We start from the raw sequence: 19,693 nt of genomic DNA on the forward strand, positions 1-19,693 counted from the left end.
AAGGACCGTCAGAGTTACGGCCGCCGTTTACTGGGACTTCTAGTCTCGCTTTTTCGAAACCTTCGACCTTGACCTTCTCCTCCATTGCAAGTCTTAGACATTCGACGCGAAGCCTGGCTTTAAAGACTTAACGCTATTACCGCTAAGTTTGAAAAACGAACTTCAACAGGTGCAAGATTAAAATTGCATCGGTTGTCTCGTGAGGCAGAACTTCCATGCCTCACGTGGGGTGATCTCTGTCCGCGTTGTGTCGACAACACGAAACAAGTAAAAGGGGAATTAAAATCCCTTTTTTTGCACTGGAAGAGGGCTCGCATTTCTATGCGCGATGCGATTGACGTTATGCAATCAATATACAAGCGCCAGGGGCGCGAATTTTCCGATGGACCTTCTGATCTATCGGATGGGTCTCGTCATACTGATGGACGAGCCCTCAACGTCAACAACCAGCTGGGAACGAGGCTTTCCAGCTGTCTTGCGAAGGTGGGTAGCCGGGCCAGCGAACAAGATGACTAGTTCGCTGATCACCGTGGTTTTGAGTACGTTCCACAAGGGCACGTTGACCACCGTGGGACTCCATTAATAATTGTGGCGAAAGTGGGAAAATTAAATTCGACCTGTGTGTCGGATCTAGAGTCGAAGATCGACAAACTCGACCACTTCCTCCATGTATTGGAGGAGGGTCCTGATTATGAGCGCGGTAAGCGTCACCCATTGGAGCAGATGGTGCAGACCAACTATATAGAACGGTTGGAAGACCGTACGAAGAGTGCGTACTTTTGGGCGCATGCCGTGTTTAGCGACGATGCACCCAAGAAGTGGTATTTCGCTTGCCGCGAATATACACTTCTTGAGATTTGCATACAACGTATGCATTCGCATAAGTGTAACAACCTAACAAACGTGAGTTTTATGAACTTCCACGTCCGTCATTCCGTCCATAGCCCGGCTATGGACGAATGCATCGTCAAAATAACCCGGTGTGTATTCTCGCACCGGTCTCACACATTCGTTACGCACCTGTTGATTGTTGCAGGGGTGTTATTAAACCCCTGCGGTATTACTAGCCTTCCCAGAGCGTCCCACTGGGAGTGCTCACTGCTGTGTACCGGATGTCCGTTCGCGCATAAGGATATGATTAAATCCATCCATCAGATCCATAGACGAAAGATGGTACTCTTAGACATACCATCTATGATTACGTATTTCTAGGTATCGGCGTTTGAGCCGGTACCGTTGCAGCATTCAGTTATTTAAATGCGTGCACTATCCGCCATTCTCCTGAGGCCTTTCGCACAGAAGGTCGAAGATCTATGTGTGGAGGTTAATTCCTTTACATGGCTCGCTTTTAATCGATCGATAAGAATTTATTGGTCGCAAGTACTTGTTCAGGAGGCATGGCCACTGCTTCATGACAAAGTGCTTCGAGCCCGGTTTGAGCTCGATCTCATGTCGAGTGCCTTAATCCTCTGACAATACGCACGTAGCTGCTTAATGGAATACACCCTTAATTCAAAAAAATCCTTGTAGAGATGATTTGTCTTAAATGACTCCCATAATTGAGTAGTATATTTTTCAATCCGAGTCTTCACATCGAGGAGACTTTCGTCCATCGATGAGCTGCTGAGAACCCGTTCATTCTCTGCAAAAAATACCGCTGACCAAATATCGGTTACTTATTCGTTCTCTGACGGCTACGCAGATCTGCTTGATTCTACCACTTTGCAGATCTCTCAAGAACGTTTGGGTTCTACGGTTGGTTTTTGAATTATCTCCGAAAGTTAACTTCGGAGGCGCATATAGATCAAGAGCATAGGCGCCTACTCTTGATCTATCATTAATCAAGACATTGAATGTCTTGATTTCTTCCTAGGAATTATCTACAGGCTGCCGAGGGATTAATCCCTCGGGATGTTGAAGTCTAGTCAATTCAGCATTAAATATTTACGAAGATTTCTCCTCAAGTACGTGGGGACTTATTCCTCAACGTCTTCGGACTGTCTTGTGCTATCACAGTTGGGTCTTCAATGGTCGACTCTCTATTCGACCTAGGATCATCGTGTTGGCCATTTTAGACAACCGGTATTTTCCTTGAATTTCGCCCGCTAAGCGTACATTCACGTCTAAATCCACTCGACTTATTCGACTGGTGGACCTTCGGCGCTGTCTGTCCATTCGCACAGCAGCCGGCAGCTGACTCCACAGTGTGAGTATTAATCACACTGTGATCTTGTGCAGTCGTACTAACGGCTGTACCACAAGTGAGGCCATTGCACTCACTCGCAGTAAATCCACACGCTTGTGAACGCTCAAAGACGTCCAACAGTTGACCACCTGATCAAGAGACACGTATGGTCACGACTTGCTGCTGCCAATTTTTACATGGCTCGTACTTTCTGAGCCAAGGTAATTCAAGGATGACATAAAAATTTGTCATCTAAATCTAGTACGATAAAATCATCATCGTACTATTTACCCTTTAACTTGTATTTGATAAAGCTTCACTTTTCTTTAACGCTACAGATGCGCCTGTTGCTAGGCGCACCGTCATCCTCGTTAAAGGGATATCGCGCTTAATAAATTGAGTTCGCGATCTTCTAGCAATCGGCGTCCAGTAAAATTATTCGACGCCCACAATCGACTAGGGACTAAAGTGACCCCTTTTTTAACACTTTTATTTTCAGGGAGATGAGTTTAACCTCATCCCCTGGGACAGTAACACAGAATGTTTTTTTATGCGTGTGGGCTGCAAAAAGCCTGCAAATTATTATGACGTTGCTGGATCAGAAGGGCGCTCCAACCTACTGACTCCGTCCGTTTTCTTACGATCTGCCTAGCCGTTGCGATTTCGGAACAGCGTTGGATTCGCGTCATCCGCTGCTCCTAGCGAGAGGTCGGTCTTTTCGCTTAGTATTAGGCACTAGCCGTCAGGCATTACAGTCATAGGCGTAAAGGCCTATCTTTTGACAACGATTACGTTTTTTCAACTGTTTGTAACTTGAAGAGCGAGTTTTCTCGCTTTATACATACGAAAGATCTCCGTATCCTTGTCGCCTCGGTGGACGATATGCACTCGAGTCGACGAAAGCCTGTTCAGGACTGAAGTCCTCCTGTTCCGCTATAGAGACCGCTTGGTCGAGCAACTCTAAATCCATCCGGAACAGGTGGGTCTTGACAGGTACGTTTGCAAGACCTTTAATATACACAGCTACCTGTGATTGTTCATCGATTGGATGACTAACGATACAACTGACCTATGCTGGGCATGAGCGTGAATGTCAACTTTGCCCTGCTATAAATCTAAGAGCTCGGCTCAATCCATAAATTCGGCACGTGGTGGCTCCAATGTTTCCCTAAACCGGGTCTTTAAGACCTCATACGACCCAAAGACTAATGGATCGTGAAGCTTGAGCCCCAAGGTCCACGCTTTGGCACGTTTGGCTAAGTTGGACATGCCAAATTTCACTTTCGTCGCATCATCACTGATACGGCGAGCTTCTATGGCGTCGTTTAACTCGACGAACCATTTCAAAAGGGAGTCGCCTTCGACTGCATTAAACTTAGAAATTTTGATCTTTAAGCTTTCGGGTCGATGCAGAAGCGTCGGCCCATTAGCAGCATTTACATGCTGCTGCCTCAACATTGCCAATTGTTGAGCACCCTGTTCTCTTAACACCCCCGCGTGTTGAGAGCCGGTGAAGCAAGGCTACTTTCACTCGAGCCGCGTCGAGTTCGTGTTCTATGAACTCGGCTATGGCCGCATGTTGTTTATCTGTGTTCAGAGTGAACAGCATGGCGTCAACAGTTTACCCGCCTTCGACTGAACTTATTCGTCCGATCACTCTTCATTCAAGATCACTCAATTGAGTTAACCATTCCGCGATAAACTTCTTGAGGGGCTGGAAAGCATTTCCTTCTTCATTTAAATGTCCATGCTGAATGGAACGTGCGAAGGTCATTAAACGGACTACGAAGTGCTACCAGGTGTACGGGGCACCCTTTACTAGTACTGATCAGTACAAGCTAACACTACACTGATTACAGTGTAGGTTAGGTGCCTCGAAACTTCACGTACACAAACATACAGAGGAAGGTTTCTTATGAAGGTAAGGGTCTTTAGCTGAAAGGTCTAGACTAAGGCCTTAGAGTAGAGAGCAGTAAAAACTGACGTAACGATCTTCTATCTACTACTGCACTTATTATATAATTAACTAAGTATGGCACCTCCTTGCGCACCGCACAATAGTGTCTTATAACGATTGGCGGGGTTAATTTAGACTTCAATTAACCTTTCAATTGAACTAATGTCGTATTGCATCAGTAATATCAAATCTGGTATTATTGGAACTATTGAAGTCAAAATTAATAAAGACAATAATTCGTACTTCTTTGCATACTTCTCTCGTAGAAATATATATTATTCCTCTTAATGAATAATACTTATGTAACGGACACCGTTACAGCCCTCTATAAATATAAATTTGTCTTTAGCCTTATTTCACCCCTTTTCACAAACATACCGCCTACTTCCGTATAGTTGATTAAAAATGGGGCCTACTCTATAGTTTTTTATAGAGATGTACAGAAGCTTTCGTGGTGGGGCAACTCTGTCAATAGAGGTATTGCTAGCGCAAAAGGTGCTAAGAAAAGGCCAGCTGCAGTTACTTAATTCAAAATGTCTTGGGTGGGCAATAAGGTGCTGGCCATGACTGAAGGTAGAAGACTTGAAGCGTTGATTGATGAGCGCTTGGATCACTTGACAACCAAAGCTGTCACGCGGCTCTTAGTGATCTGCCACGGCAATGCTGAAAGGTGACTTTGGGGGCCGCTTGGCTGTAACGTTATAAAGAGGCGAAAAAATTGCGGCGTATTGCAAACAAAAGCCCGGGTCGGGGAAGCGTAACGCTTGACTTGGCCAGCACGGCGGAAAGCGGTAAGCGTTGGCGACTTTCCAGCACTGTAGACCGGATTGTCGTGCATGTTGACCGTAAATGAGCAACACACGCGACAATTTGACGGTATCTTCATCGCTCTCGTTTTCAAGGACACCGAATTTATGCAACGGACACATCTCTAAAAATATAAAATTGTCTCCAGGCGTAAATCTCCCCTATCTTAGATAAATTACGAAACCACGGAATTTAAGAAAAATCGTCATTCCAATCGACTCTATGCCACTACACCGGTATCCATCATTTGTGTGTATCACACTAAAGCATTTAAAAATCATGTGCATCATATGAATAGTGTGTAACACATAATTGAGAAATACTCATTATTCATAGGATAATACGAATACTGTGTTACACATTATTGAAATACACACTTGATTAATATGTATTAGGCTCAGTGCCCGATATTTCATTTATAATGCGCAAATGATGAAGAGTTGGGGTCGTTTTGATGGGATGCGCTCACTGCAAAGGGGGCTTAGCTTCTCCATCAAAATGATTTCGATTCTTGTTCACAATCGCCTGCAGTCCAGGTGATAGCTGTGCAATATACCACTGATCGATCACATTTAGGGATAGAGAACATCGGATCATGGCCTTGCGCGCATAATACAGGCCAGTAGCATCCGTCATTGCGTTTACTCGACAAGCCGATTCTGCTGCCATCTTGAGAAGAACGTCTTGCCAGGATTTTTTGATAGCCCCCGACACATTAGCAAACAACCCTTCTTTGATCGCCTTAAATGTGTACTCCTCCCAAAGGGTCGTCCACTCCTTAATCTTGGATATCACGAAGCTGTCGCACGGCTGCACCTTGTCTGTTTCGCATGCTACAAGCTTGCGCATGCTGGCACCAATGCGGTCCATGTAATCTTGCACCTCGAGGCCGTCATTGTGTTCTCCATAGTTGTCTACATAAATAACGCACTTGTGCTCGGGCATGTTCATGGCAGGGAAATTACGTCGCTGAGCGCGAGGCTCATTCAGCCACTCCAACCAAACCTTTTTCGTCATGAACTCTTTTTTAGCTATCTATAGGAGACGCCAGGAACATCATCTGGCACACCACGGATGGGATAAGAGCAGGCGTGAAGCTCTCTCCGAAGCTGCTTCTACAGTTGGCGAGATCATTATCCGCGAGTCGTCTCATGCATTTTTTGTCTTCAATACATCAGCAATGGAAAATTGTTGATGGATCGAATTGACTATCGCTGGATTCAACGATTCATGGAAGCGAAAAACATCCTTCGCCGCGCACAGTCTGGAAGCTCATGGTTAGCGAGCAGAGAATGAAACATATCGAGAAAGAAATTGCTTACCACTTAGGAGTTGCGGCACATAAGTTATTTGTGATATTATTGTTCATATTTTAGCTGATTGTGTCTGTGTAGGCGAATTTCAGTCAGGTTCTTTGGACGAACATTTGTGGAAAATGCTGATGAAACGCATTTTGTTATCAATATAAATAATGGCAAAACGCTGGAATTCCTTGGTGATAATGACGTCAAGTACGCTGACGTTGTCTCTGGTGGCATGGGCATGACGATGGTCGTACGGCTTACCGGTGGCCTAGGCGCTACAATTTTCTCCCCATTTATGATCTTTCAGAACATGGACTGCTTCCCGATAGCGGTTGAAATCGTCCACTAATTCATCATAAAGCCACTCGACCTAGTTTGCTCGCTTGCACTCACGCCCTGAAGCTGCTTTTGACATCAGCTTCTTGCGTATCCCCGGTTGCCTATGATTGACAGAGACCATATTTTGGCAATCGCGATCAATTGCACAAAGTCATCGCGATCGTTCCACCACCGACTCGCCTTCGTACAGTCAGTATTAACGATACCGCAGAAGCCAGATGAAAATTCTTGCACGGCTATTGCGAATAGGCCCTTCTTGCCGTTTGCTGCTTCGTCTCCAATCATCCGCTTGACCACCCTAATCCTTGTCTGTTTCGTAGTCACTTTAGAGCATGCGCTTTCGCATCTGACTATTTGGTTCCCCACTGTATTCCGTCTTCTTCGTCTTCCACCTCAATTTCCTTCTCATCGCATTCCCCAATGTTTCGAGCCTGCCCGCGAGCAAACGCCGCCACAATCGGAGACGCGGAGAAAATAGACAACGCCGTTTCCTTCGGCAAGGCGAGTAGTTCATCACGCTATCGACCTATTAATTGGCATTCAGGCCAAACTGAGAGATAATGCATGATGGCATCCATGGCAGCCGCCATAAATCCCTTGTCTCTTTCAATCTTGCTTAAATCATTGTTTTCAAAACCCCATTCCCAAAGCTTTGCCTTCAATTTAATCAGACAATCCTCTTGATCTCTCCTACTCATTTCGCTTCCCACCACCACAAATGGCAATCGCAGCTGCATTCCTCGCTATCCAACTCCGTACGCTCTGCCGTATGAATAGTGTGTCTCCGGATTTCCGTATGCTGTGCCCTATAAAAAGTGTGTATCACACTATTAAAGGATACACACTATTCAGGTTTATACACTAATGACGAATAATGGTGTAGTTGCCACTTGATGCTACGAACCCCTAAATCCCTTGAAGTATGAATCACTAAGCTTTAATAGCTTGTACGACTCCCTCAGTTGTAAAACCCCTTAGTTCTATAGAACTATTTGACTCTTCGAATCTTAAGTCTTCCTCTGACTTAAGGAGTGAGGTAGCTCCGCTACAACTGGTAGCACTCGTAGTCAATCTACACCTGAGGGGTCTAAGACTAAGTTTTACTGAAATGGAAGAGTTTCCAGAACTTTTAGAGGCGCAACGCACAGCGTTTGACAAGCTCAAAACTTTGTCTGGGCTTGAACATATATAGAATTCATTATGTCCAGGGCGCAGAGGTCCTGCATGCAAGGCTTGAAGCTTTTATGTGATATGAATCCTCCCTGATCGGACAGGTTCAGGAACACCTTACGGCATCAATGCCAACTCGGTACATCTCTGTACCTGATTCAGAGCGTTAGGCTCGCCCTTAAGTTGTCGATGTAAAGACATTTGAGGGAAAAGAGGGATAAAACCTCACTTTTTGGATAAAGCCTATGGGGATGTTCATTGGCTCCATTTTGTTCTTAACAGAACGGCAAAAGGTGGCAATGGCCATTTTCAAACTCGGAGATTGATCCATGGCGTGGGCACTATCGTGCAGTATGGCCATAAACGACGCATTTCTATCATTGGATTCGCTAAAACGGCAAATGACCAGAACGTTTGCACCGCCTGGTCAGGCTTTTAGCATGCGACCACGGCTCATAGCGACTCGACAAGGTGCACGAACCCTAGGGGACTATGTCCAGGAGTTGAGAACTCTCATTGCATCTACGCATCAAAACCCGGTGCAAGAAGCTATAGTCGTAACATAGTTGATGGGGGGGGCTTAATGAGGGCGTTGCCGGACGGAATTATTTCAAAACCATCCTGCTACTCTCGAAGAGGCAGTTGCCCTACCGCTACAATCTGAGTTGGCTTTGAGTCTGCTCGTGTTCGCAAGCCAATTTACAGTTCAAGCTCTTCGAGCACATGGGTACCGTCTAATAGACCGGAACGCATGTATCTAAGCCTCGTTGAGGAAGGAGAAGAGGCACTTCAACCTGTGAAACAGCAAAAAAAACACCCTTAGATGTTATATGTGCGGAAGCACAAATCATTTACGTTCGGCCTGTCCCACGCAATACACGTAAATCTTGAAAGAGCACCAATTTCGACGTATACCAGAAATCTTGTACGGCGCTGGAAAACGTCGATACCGAGTAGGTGCGGGGGCGCCCTACTGGGGGAGACCTAGGCTTTGTTGAACCTACTTAATGGCATCGGGTAAGAGTCCAAGCCTGGTTTGTTAATCGCTCAAGCGACTGTGAAGGGTTTCGATAAGCCATGGTCAACTTTAATTGACTCAGATGTGTTTTGCAATTACGCTCGACGTCTTTGCTTTGAGGGAAATTAGCAATACGGTAAGGCGCTTAAAGTGCATGAAAGTTATACAATCACTGTCAGCTTTGCGACTGGGACTCGTGTCTCTGTTCCTATAATTCCGTTGATTTTAGTATGAAGTAAATGGACTTTGACAGTATGGAACCTGTCTTGTCCTTGATTTGGATTCGAGATTTGATCTTCTTAGTATGGCCTGGCTTGGACGCTATGCTTTATGGATCGATTGGAGTTACAAGACCTTAGGCGCCACGCACAATGTTCCTAGTAAAGTTTTGGAGAGTCATGGATCCCCTTAACTTCTTGAATGACATTATGCTCTGTGCTAGTCCAGCACCAATCTGTATCCATTTTAAGGAGATTAGATAATGGCCAAGCCATATCCGCGTAATTTTCGCTATATTTGTGTAAATAATTCGTGAAACCCGACCTCTTACGCAAATCCTTTTTTTTTAGAAAGCGGCTAATCTACGATGGCTTTTACCTTGGCAAGATCCGCTCTAAGTCCTCGCTTCCCAATGAATCACCCTTAGAGAGGATTATTTTCTGCGCCAAAAATGCATTTGGATGCATTGGTATATTTGTGCGCATACACTCGACCACTGCTCGAAATGGTCTATGTGGTATAGCACATCCGACCGACCAATTCACCATCTACTTTACTCCCGGATAGAGGTGTCCGTCATAAAACTTACTTGGTTCCTGGAACCAAATACTGTGCCACACGACGGTGGCCTTTACAGAGAAACAGTGTGACGTCAATGACGATTTCTTCCGTGCTAGGCTGAAAAAGTACGAAAGAGCAAATCTCCCCATTCGACACCGACATTTTCTTTCAAAAAGCCAAATGGTAAATGGCGCATTGTACATGCTTATAATAAGCTTAATGCTGCCACCATACCAGCACAAACCCCCAATCCTACAAAGGATATTCTTCAGAACAATATGGTGGGATGCACAATGTACAGTGCACTCGACTTAGTCGATGATTATTACTACTGCTCATGCGAGCTAGAAATTTCCCACTTACAGCGGTTAGCACCTCAAGCGGTATGCAATGGGAGTGGTTGGTTATGCCTCAAGGGCTTTCCGACGCCCCGCCATCATTAGTCGTCTAGTAACGCAATTGTTTCGCCCTCAGCGAGGTTATGCACAGACTTATTTTGATGACATTTTTTTCTATCGTCGTGCGGAGCAGGGTACATTCCACATCTTGGAATTCCTTAATCAAGGAATTAAATGGAAACGTAGAACCTTTAAAAATCGACGATCTACTCAGCGCAATAAGCGCAGCTTTTTTGTCTTCCAGGACAGCTTCGTCCAGATGTGACGATAAGTTTAACTCAATCGTTGGTCGAATGACCACCATATCAGATAAGTTGCCAGCCTTTAAGGCTCGGCACTCATCAATCTACATTTCGTCTATGCGATTACCGCAAGGCTAACTTCTCCCTCAATGTTACCGCTTGCACCATTTACAAGCGTGTGTAATTAGCTCACTCGTGTCACTTTGTGAGGGTATAAACGCTTCGTGTCTTCTCTGTCTTGGCGTAGAGAAAATACGCCTTGAAGAGGCGTATTTTCTCTACTCCAAGACAGACATTCACGCCCCCGAATTTTCCAGCCTGTATTGTTTCTATACCAGACATGGTGTCTAATTCGACATCCGACAAGGAGTTAAGTAATTCAACTTTCTCATCCAGCGGACTTTTACGTGCGCTTCACGTGCATTTGAAGGGTTTGACCCAAAATTCTTTTTTTAAGATCAAAAGGGGAACTACACTTTATTTGATTATTCAATCTAAAAACTTACACTAGCTTATTCAAAAATAGATTTCGGCCGCCGAATTTATATCTGGCGTCGACCACATTTCTTACCCGTAATAAATAGGATTTAAGCTATTAACTATTTCAGAATAGGATAGAAGGGTATATAATCTATAAGGTTAATGTACCACAACAACGGTTCTCTAACCGATGTGTGCCCAATTACAGAATTGATGTCTTAACGCGTCAATAGTACCAAATTTGATAACATCGAAACTATGAAATCAAGTTATTTATGAAGATGATAATTTTGTACTTCTTTGCCTTGTTCCGCTCATAGAAAAATAATATTAATTATTCCATTCATAGAAAAAATATAAATTATTCCATTCATAGAAAGAATATTAAATATTCCATTTATAGAAATAATATTGAATATTCATAAGATAATCATTATGTAACGACACCCCGTTACATTAGCGCTTTTTTTGGTAAATTTTATGTATGTTACAAGGAAACTACAAAGAAAAAGACACTTTATATAGGAAATTCGAAGAACAGGACACTTTTTTTATTCACAGCATAGGACACTTTTTAGTCTTTTTGATCTGAGCCTCGCGAGTGACGCAAGGAAGTCTTCTAAAGTTCCCCCTCGCTATCTCGGAAGTTCATCCCCGAGACATCTTCCCTCGAAATCACTTTTCCCGTCGCTCCAAACCTCCTTCTTCCACGGGAACCTCAACCAAACTGTCATGCCACCTACTATCACTTCCGACGTGCCAGCTGTGAAAGGACTATCCTTCGCTACCATGGATGAAGCAGTGATGGCCATTCGATCACAGGCAGCAAAAGATCACGTCAGCTACAAAGTCTTCCACAGAAACAAAACCAGAGCCTACTTTAAGTGTTCAGGCGACAATTGTCCTGCATATGCCCGCATATCCTTCCACAAAAAAACGAACAATATCGTATTAGTCAGGTGCAAGATTAGCATTCATGCCAAGGATCGCTTGAGAAATCTCGGGGGATCCCAGCGTGATCACAAATTTTTGGTAGAGCAGCTTCACGAAGCTATGACAGTGAACGGCAAGGCTCCTATAAAGGATGTTCAGCAAATTCTGATACGAAAACTTGGTGTCGGCATTCCGTACAGTACCGCTCACATAGCAAAGGAAGCAGTCTATGCTGTGACAATCAATGTTCAACGGGAGCACTACAATCTAGTGGAAGGATATGTTCAATGTCTACTGCGAGATGATCCCAAAGCTATTGTGAAACTCAAAACTCCACAAGTCCCAAACGAAACTAGCATGGATGAACGATTTCACAGTCTTTTCATCGCTCCGGGCGCAACGAGACACGCTTTCAACACATTCGCTACTTTGTGGCTGTTGATGGGACTTTTACCAAAAGTCGCAGTCCAGATCCTTCTTTTGGCTGTGTCAATGGATGCTTAGGATGAACTGGTGAATTTGCGATGGGCGATTTTTCCAAATAAATGTGAGGAGACGTGGGACCGGTTTTGACTAGCTTGGAGAAAGCGCATCCTGGGATCAACGAAAGTGAAAGTGTAGTGGTAAATGACCGTAAAAACGGCGGATAAACGCACTGGCAAGCAATCTTCCGAACGCTTTCAATGCCTTTTGTTGCAATCACATTGCTGCAAACGTTCAAAATAAACGTGGAATTGTCATCAGAAAGTATGAACCATCCGAGTCACCTTGTTGGGGAATGATGGAAATCATGATTGACGCTGATCCGAATGTTTTTGCTACATTAGACTCTTCTAGAAATGCGTCTACGCCAACAACAAGGCTGGTTTCGACAAGTGTATCGATGAAATCCGTAAAATCAAGCCTCTTGCTGCCGATTACATTATGGAAATCCCGCACAATCAATGGGCAGCATACGTTTGTGGCGTTCACCGTTTCGGACATGTCACTTTAAACTTAGCAGAGATTGCAAACTCTTTTCTGAAGCAGATGCTGGACGCTTTGTAACGCCACCAAATGGAGAAGTCTCATAAATGGGCGTAGTCCGCAATTGATTAAGTTGCACCGTGGTGCCGTTGGCGATGAAGAGATTTGGTGAGGAGTTAAATGCTGCTAGGATAAACAACGTCTTCCCGGCGGAACAAACTTGTGGAGTAGTCGTAGATGAATCAAATCACCAATATGTAGTCAGCCTTCCAACTCCGGATCGTCCGATCGGTAGCTGCACCTGTAAAAAGTATCAGAACTTCCATATGCCTTGCCGTCACGCCTGTGCGTTTGCATTGAAGTTGAAAGTGGCCCCAACCACACCAGCCAACAAATTCTATACCGTTGACACCTATCGCGCAATATACAACCGTCCATACGTTCCAGTCTTAATTGTGAATCTCTCTTTGTCACCACTTTACCACCAAAGGTATCTCGGCCTCGGGGACGACCTGCTAAGAGGCGCAAAGAAAGCGGTATATAGCAGAAAGCAATGATTGGGTAACCTTGCAAGACATGTCGACAGATTGTGTCACGGGGTGTAACACACTACTGACTTGTACTGCTTCAGTACAAGTCCATTTTGCACTGCCTCAGCGCGAGTGGTGCCTCACGTCGCTTCACGTACACTAGTACGTGCAGTGGAAGACTTCCTTCAAAACACTTGCTTTAAAGAGGGTTAAAGTAAACTGTATTTAGTATAATTAAGTTATTCTTTTTCTATCGATTCAATACTAACTTAATTATAAACTAATATAAAACATGTAATAAAGTCTTATCTGTCTCTCTCTTTTCGCGCGTCAGACCGCGGAGAAAGTAGATATAATGGTCTATATCTACTATTGGATAAGCTTTTAGAAAATTACCCTGTGGATAATATATCAATTAACACCTTTAAGTGTTAATTTTATGTAGCGATACACCCCTTTATAGATTGGGCAGATAGGATAATTTGTCGGGAGCTCATATGTGATCACTGGGGGGTTTGTTCCCTCTTATAGTTGGCGAAAAAAAAAGTTTCCGATCCTGTGAATAAAAAGTGTCCTATTCTGCGAATATCCGATAAAAGTGTCCTATTCTGTGTAATTTCTCATGTTACAAACGGACAAATACAATCATTTGAAGTTGAAAAGATGGTTATAAGTAGCGGTTCCAAGCACGCCTGGGTCTGTTGCGGCATTTCGTCGCCAATTAACTAAAGCCGCAAAAAGCGGTCCTGATATTTGCGGCCTTAGCCGACACTGACAGATTATCGGCTGACCAAGCCTTTAACATTGTCCGAAGTTATGGTTTGAATTTTGCTGCCAACTGTGTTTTTAAAACCTCTAAACTTCCGCCTGCTGCCCCGCAATTTGTAAGCCGGTATGGCAACGTTTGCTGATGTGCTCGATGTATGTGAGAATCTTTGCTGCTGCTTAAATGTAGAGTGCTGAGCTCCATCAGTGCTTTAATGCGGATGCATAAGGGCTATTTAATTTAATTACCAAATGAGCTTTCAAGATCAATTATGCATGGAAAAACTGGAATGAACGACTAAACGATTTCTGGAAAAACTCATATTCATTTTGTGTTAGATAGAGAGTAGGCTCATTTGCTATTACGGACAATCGCCAAGGCTTATAACCGTATTAGAAGCTTAGCTGGGAAAAGTAGTATACTACTCATGATCCATAGGCATTAAGCCACAACTAATGCAAAAAGGTTGCATCTTGCCTCAACAATCATGCGCAACCTCGAGAGAGAGATGTGATTCGACCACACGACGAGGTTTGCAGCTGTTCTACAAGCTATCCAATAGATAAGAGCACAAACGTTTTTCTTAAAACAAGTGGCAAGAGTTCAGACGAAGCAACTCAAATTTTAAACATATTAAACTTGTTTTGACAAATTCACTTCCAGCGACTTTCGTCCGGCTGACAATCGAAGACATCGAAGTTGCCGTAGCACGGATTATGTGAAATTGGTGAGAATCTCACAAATTTCACTCCATAAATGACAAGCTCTGCTTTCTGTATTGCGGTCATCGCACAGCTCATGATGAGCGTGACTTGACGACATCCCATCTCGTGATCGTACTGAATACAAAAGCAAGGTAAATAATTCGCGACTAGCAAATTCGATCATCCCAGTTGCATGCCACAGCAAAAGATATTGCAAGCATTAAAACCTTACTCATTCCTCAATTTCCACTCTTCATAGCACATTATGCCGTCGATTTTCGCCATCTTCGCTGCCACCGCTGCTCTCATTTTTGCCAAGGTTGATGGCCATGGTAAAATGACTTGCCCAGTAATCAGAAGCGTGACGAAATTATTTCGTGAAAGCTGTGGGGCTCTGATAAACATCGGAGATGAACAGTTGACTATTGCCCCGCTCGAAAATCTCGCGGGGTTTAAGCAAGCCGACTTTCCACCGTCGCCGACCTTTAATTTGATGAACGGATGTCGTGGCACGGTGTATGAAAAAGGCAACAATGTCACGAACCTCAAAGCTGGTAAACCCTTTGATTTTAAATATTGGATTCAAGCACCCCATCCGGGCTACATGAGGCTTAGCGTTGTAAAACCCACTACCGACTCGAAAGGCATCATAAATTACAAGGTTTACAAGGAGGTGATGAAGCTCGACTCGTTTGCGACGAATGGTGGCGACCAGAGCGCCCCTGCAACAATGCCAGCTGATGTGACAGAGTGCGCCGAACCCGGCGAATGCGTTCTACAAATGTACTGGCATTCTGATAGAGATTCCCAGACATACGCCTCATGCGCAGACATAACTGTTACGGGAGGTAGTGGGGGCAAGCCCTCGAAACCCGCTACGCCTGCTAAGTCCGTCAAGCAAGCTAAACCAGCGCCTTCAACTCCTCCATCTCCGACACCCGCGCCGGCGCCTGCGGCTGTAAAAGCGAACCCCAGTATCTCAGTGACTCAAAGTGAAGTAGGAGCCGATGCAGAACATACCGGTAAGTGTATCCGTCGCAATTAGACGTTCCCATATTTATTTATAGAAGCTTGCTCTATAAATAAAAACAAATTAAACGATCACCTATTCATTGGAAAGTCCCACGCCACGTCACACATATGCAGTTAAATTAGTAGCACTCCCATTGTCCTTCAGACCGTGACGTGATTTGAAATAAAAAGCTGTTTCGTCAATAAAGTCTCTTCGTCGGAAGAGACTTTTCAACGCGCTTGGATGGCTTGAACCCTTCTCGTCCCTTGAGGGCTCCAAGTTGACGTGCTCGGAGATATGTTTCGAGTACCTCATTAATTTTTTTGCCTTGCCTACCGACTTTGGCGATTCCGACGATTTCTTGTTTCGTGCGAAATGAAGCTTTTCCATCCGTCCTATTGCTTTGCAGCAGTCGCTTTTGTGCTGACCTCATGGCCACAAAATCAGGTAGATGCGTGCACGGCAATCGGTGTTACGAAAGGTGCAAGCGTGGACGGTTCGACTTTGATTGCTCACACGGACGATGCTGGTGATGGTGCTGCGGATTTACGTCTTGTCCGCGTACCAGCTCAAGACCACGCGCTTGGAAGCAAGCGTGCTATATACAATTTTAATGGTGGATACCCGCGAGTGGTAGCACGAGACCGTGGAATCCAGTACCAACCTGTGATTGACTTAGAGAGTGGCAAGTCTCAAGAATACTCGAAGCCAATGGGGTTTATTCCACAAGTAGAGCACACATACGCGTACTTTGATCAAGATTATGGCATGATGAACGAAGAGCAGCTTAGTATTGGTGAAAGCACATGCGGCGCGAAAACGGTTGGCTGGCCTCTAGACGTGCCGGAAGGAAACAATTTATTTGGTATTGCTGAGCTCACAAAGATCGCGCTTGAGCGCTGTGCCACTGCACGGTGTGCAATCGACATGATGGGCTCTTTATCGGAAGAGTTTGGCTTTTTTAGTGAAGACAGTGGAGATATGGCGTCTCCAGACTTTGGCGACTCAGCAGAGGCTTTGTTGATAGGTGATAAGCTTGGGGAGGTCTGGGTGTTCCACGTGATGACTGGGAAAGACCACAGTGGCGCCGTTTGGGTGGCTCAGCGTGTACCTGACGGACACGTGACTGTGGTTGCGAACGCATTCACAATTCGTGAGATCGACTTGAGTCAGCCGGACTGGTACATGGCCTCAAGCAACGTAATTTCGTTGGCCGAAGAAATGAATTGGTGGAACCGTACGAGTGGTCAGGCTTTCGATTTTACGGCCGCTTATGGCTTTGCTGATAAAGACGCGGTGGGCCCGCTATACACGGGACGTCGAGTTTGGCGAGTGTTTGATGTTCTGGCTCCGTCTTTGCATCTCGATGCTCGGCTCGGTAGCTTCTCGCAATTCGCCACTTATCCGTTTTCCGTGAAACCTGATCATGTTATTGAGACGTTTGAAATCATGGATTTGCTTCGAGATCATTACGAAGATACGCGATATGACATGACCAAAGGTCTGGCTGCTGGGCCTTTTGGATCTCCTGTTCGGTGGTCTGGTGACTCAGGAGGCGTCGTTGGTGGGTGGGAACGTCCGATCTCCATGTACCGGACGCTTTTCGCTATTGTTCTTCAGAGTCGGAGTCACGTCGGACCTGATGCGATTGGTGGCGTTGCTTGGTACGCTCAAAGCGCACCGCACGGATCTGTTTTTGTTCCCTTTTCGTGCACGCAGGACTCTGTACCACAGTCGTATTTGTTAGGCCGTCAGAGCCAATTTCACCCGCAGTCTGCATGGTGGGCCTTTAATTTTGTCAACAATTGGAGCTTGCTACGATACAATGCCATGAGTATTGACATTCACGAAAAAATACGTGCTTTGCAAAAAAGTGCTTTTTTACTTCGCAACAAGATTGAAACGGAGGGACAAAACGTGCATAACGAGACTCAGCTCGTTGCTAGTATTGAGAAGCAGAGCAATGATTTCGCCGAGCATGTAATCACGCAGTGGTGGCAGCTTGCGTGGACGTTAGTTTCAAAGTACAGTGACGGCTATATGACGACTGGTGAGGCCCCTGATCAACAGGCGTCAATCGGGTACCCAACCTGGTGGCTGCAAGCGAGCGAGTTTGCATCTTGGCCAGGTGACTCGTTTTTACCTGATATGAGAATTCGTGAGAAGCTCGTAATCGATAGCGAGACCGCTCAAGGATTTTTACGCCGGACAGCAACATTTGATAAGGTTATCGTAGGGATACAGAGTTACCCCTTAGCCATCGCTTGGGTGATTCTGGGTACGGCGCTGATTGTTACGGTGGTTGTATATGCCAAAAGAGAGAAAAGTCGCACTGGCTACCATATCCTGGAGTAACCGCAATAAAGTAGCAATGTAGAATTAGAATAGCAGAAGCAACAAACATGTAGAACAGAATGCAAGTAAGATAGATTAGATAAGAGATTCACTAAGCAATCGATTCAAATATAATTCAAGCAAACTTGATAGTACTTTTTACAACTTGCTTGGTTCTAGAGCAAACAATGGAGATGCACAGCTCTCCGATCTTCAATGCAAGTCTTGCACCATTTACATTGCCTTCATTGCGTTCCCAAATTTTTTTTTTATAGTAAACCCCACCACAGTGAATAAATGACAGTAAAGCCGATTGCAACGTCATAAACATGAAATTCAGTCAAGGGGTCGTAAGTATTTTGCGCACTGTCCAATCATCCTTCACATGCTTTCTTGTTGATTATTTCGATCTTTGAAAGCGAGTAGCGCGTGTTAGGCATTATATCGACGCCTGCGCATGGGAATAGAAGCCACCAATTGCAACACTATGCTAAGCGATTGCGTAATGACCGCTAAGGTGGCAAATATCGCAATTAAAGTTACGTGATCTACGGAGCGGCTGTCATAAGTAAGTAACCTGACACTGAATGCAAGTGGCATCCTTGTAACGGACTAGGCACCTTGTGGAGGAGCCATTTTGGTCGACATACGGGCAAAAAGCAGCAATTCGTGACGTCGACGAAAGAATGATTAAGCGTGTTCGTCAAAAATTACTGAGCATCGGAATTCTTAATGCAAATGTAAACGAGAAGAACCACGTGCAGCAATTGAAAGGCCAACAGTAAAAGCTTATTTAATAAAGCTCATTACACTGCTTCTTAGTCCGATAACATTCGTGATGGATAAACTGAACTTCATCTTTGTGGACCAACATGTTTCACTGTACATTGCCGATATTGAAGCCGAAATAGCAGCCTTCGACCAAGATAATAAACCACTAGTTGCAAACCAAGTGAAAAAAATGACTGTCATTTGACAAAAAATTGGTCTAGCATTTACACAATGCGATAAAAAACATATCCGCGACGAGTACTCTACTTGTGCAACTACAGTCAAAGCATTTACTATGAGCTGTTCCGTAGATTTTAGTACTGCGATCCTCAGTATACTTCATATGAAGCTTCTCCGTCCATTCATTAGTGCCCATGGACATCAATGCTAGCGGTGATTCAGACAGCTCATTACTGGTATGGTACATTTTTCAACTCACCACNTTGCTGCCAACTGTGTTTTTAAAACCTCTAAACTTCCGCCTGCTGCCCCGCAATTTGTAAGCCGGTATGGCAACGTTTGCTGATGTGCTCGATGTATGTGAGAATCTTTGCTGCTGCTTAAATGTAGAGTGCTGAGCTCCATCAGTGCTTTAATGCGGATGCATAAGGGCTATTTAATTTAATTACCAAATGAGCTTTCAAGATCAATTATGCATGGAAAAACTGGAATGAACGACTAAACGATTTCTGGAAAAACTCATATTCATTTTGTGTTAGATAGAGAGTAGGCTCATTTGCTATTACGGACAATCGCCAAGGCTTATAACCGTATTAGAAGCTTAGCTGGGAAAAGTAGTATACTACTCATGATCCATAGGCATTAAGCCACAACTAATGCAAAAAGGTTGCATCTTGCCTCAACAATCATGCGCAACCTCGAGAGAGAGATGTGATTCGACCACACGACGAGGTTTGCAGCTGTTCTACAAGCTATCCAATAGATAAGAGCACAAACGTTTTTCTTAAAACAAGTGGCAAGAGTTCAGACGAAGCAA

General features: G+C 44.5%; 4 protein-coding genes across 4 annotated transcripts; 1 reads left to right on the forward strand and 3 right to left on the reverse strand.

Moving 5' to 3' along the window:
• Positions 1-4,752: 4,752 nt before the first annotated feature.
• Positions 4,753-4,980, reverse strand: CCR75_007360 (uncharacterized protein; the record flags this gene model as incomplete). Its single annotated transcript, XM_067965421.1, has 1 exon — positions 4,753-4,980. One exon carries the CDS (start codon positions 4,978-4,980, stop codon positions 4,753-4,755), a length of 228 nt encoding a protein of 75 aa, XP_067815596.1.
• Positions 4,981-6,942: 1,962 nt separating this feature from the next.
• Positions 6,943-7,329, reverse strand: CCR75_007361 (uncharacterized protein; the record flags this gene model as incomplete). The annotated part of the gene is made up of 2 exons (XM_067965422.1): positions 6,943-7,110; positions 7,144-7,329. The coding sequence occupies 2 exons, from the start codon at positions 7,327-7,329 to the stop codon at positions 6,943-6,945; spliced, it is 354 nt and encodes a 117-aa protein (XP_067815595.1).
• Positions 7,330-14,528: 7,199 nt separating this feature from the next.
• Positions 14,529-14,910, reverse strand: CCR75_007362 (uncharacterized protein; the record flags this gene model as incomplete). The annotated part of the gene is made up of 2 exons (XM_067965423.1): positions 14,529-14,714; positions 14,842-14,910. 2 exons carry the CDS (start codon positions 14,908-14,910, stop codon positions 14,529-14,531), a joined length of 255 nt encoding a protein of 84 aa, XP_067815594.1.
• CCR75_007363 (uncharacterized protein) lies at positions 14,845-17,946 on the forward strand (the record flags this gene model as incomplete). Its single annotated transcript, XM_067965424.1, has 2 exons — positions 14,845-15,601; positions 16,001-17,946. 2 exons carry the CDS (start codon positions 14,845-14,847, stop codon positions 17,944-17,946), a joined length of 2,703 nt encoding a protein of 900 aa, XP_067815593.1.
• Positions 17,947-19,693: the final 1,747 nt, after the last annotated feature.

This window comes from Bremia lactucae, linkage group LG8, assembly GCF_004359215.1.
Source record: "Bremia lactucae strain SF5 linkage group LG8, whole genome shotgun sequence".
NCBI classification, from domain to species: domain Eukaryota; phylum Oomycota; class Peronosporomycetes; order Peronosporales; family Peronosporaceae; genus Bremia; species Bremia lactucae.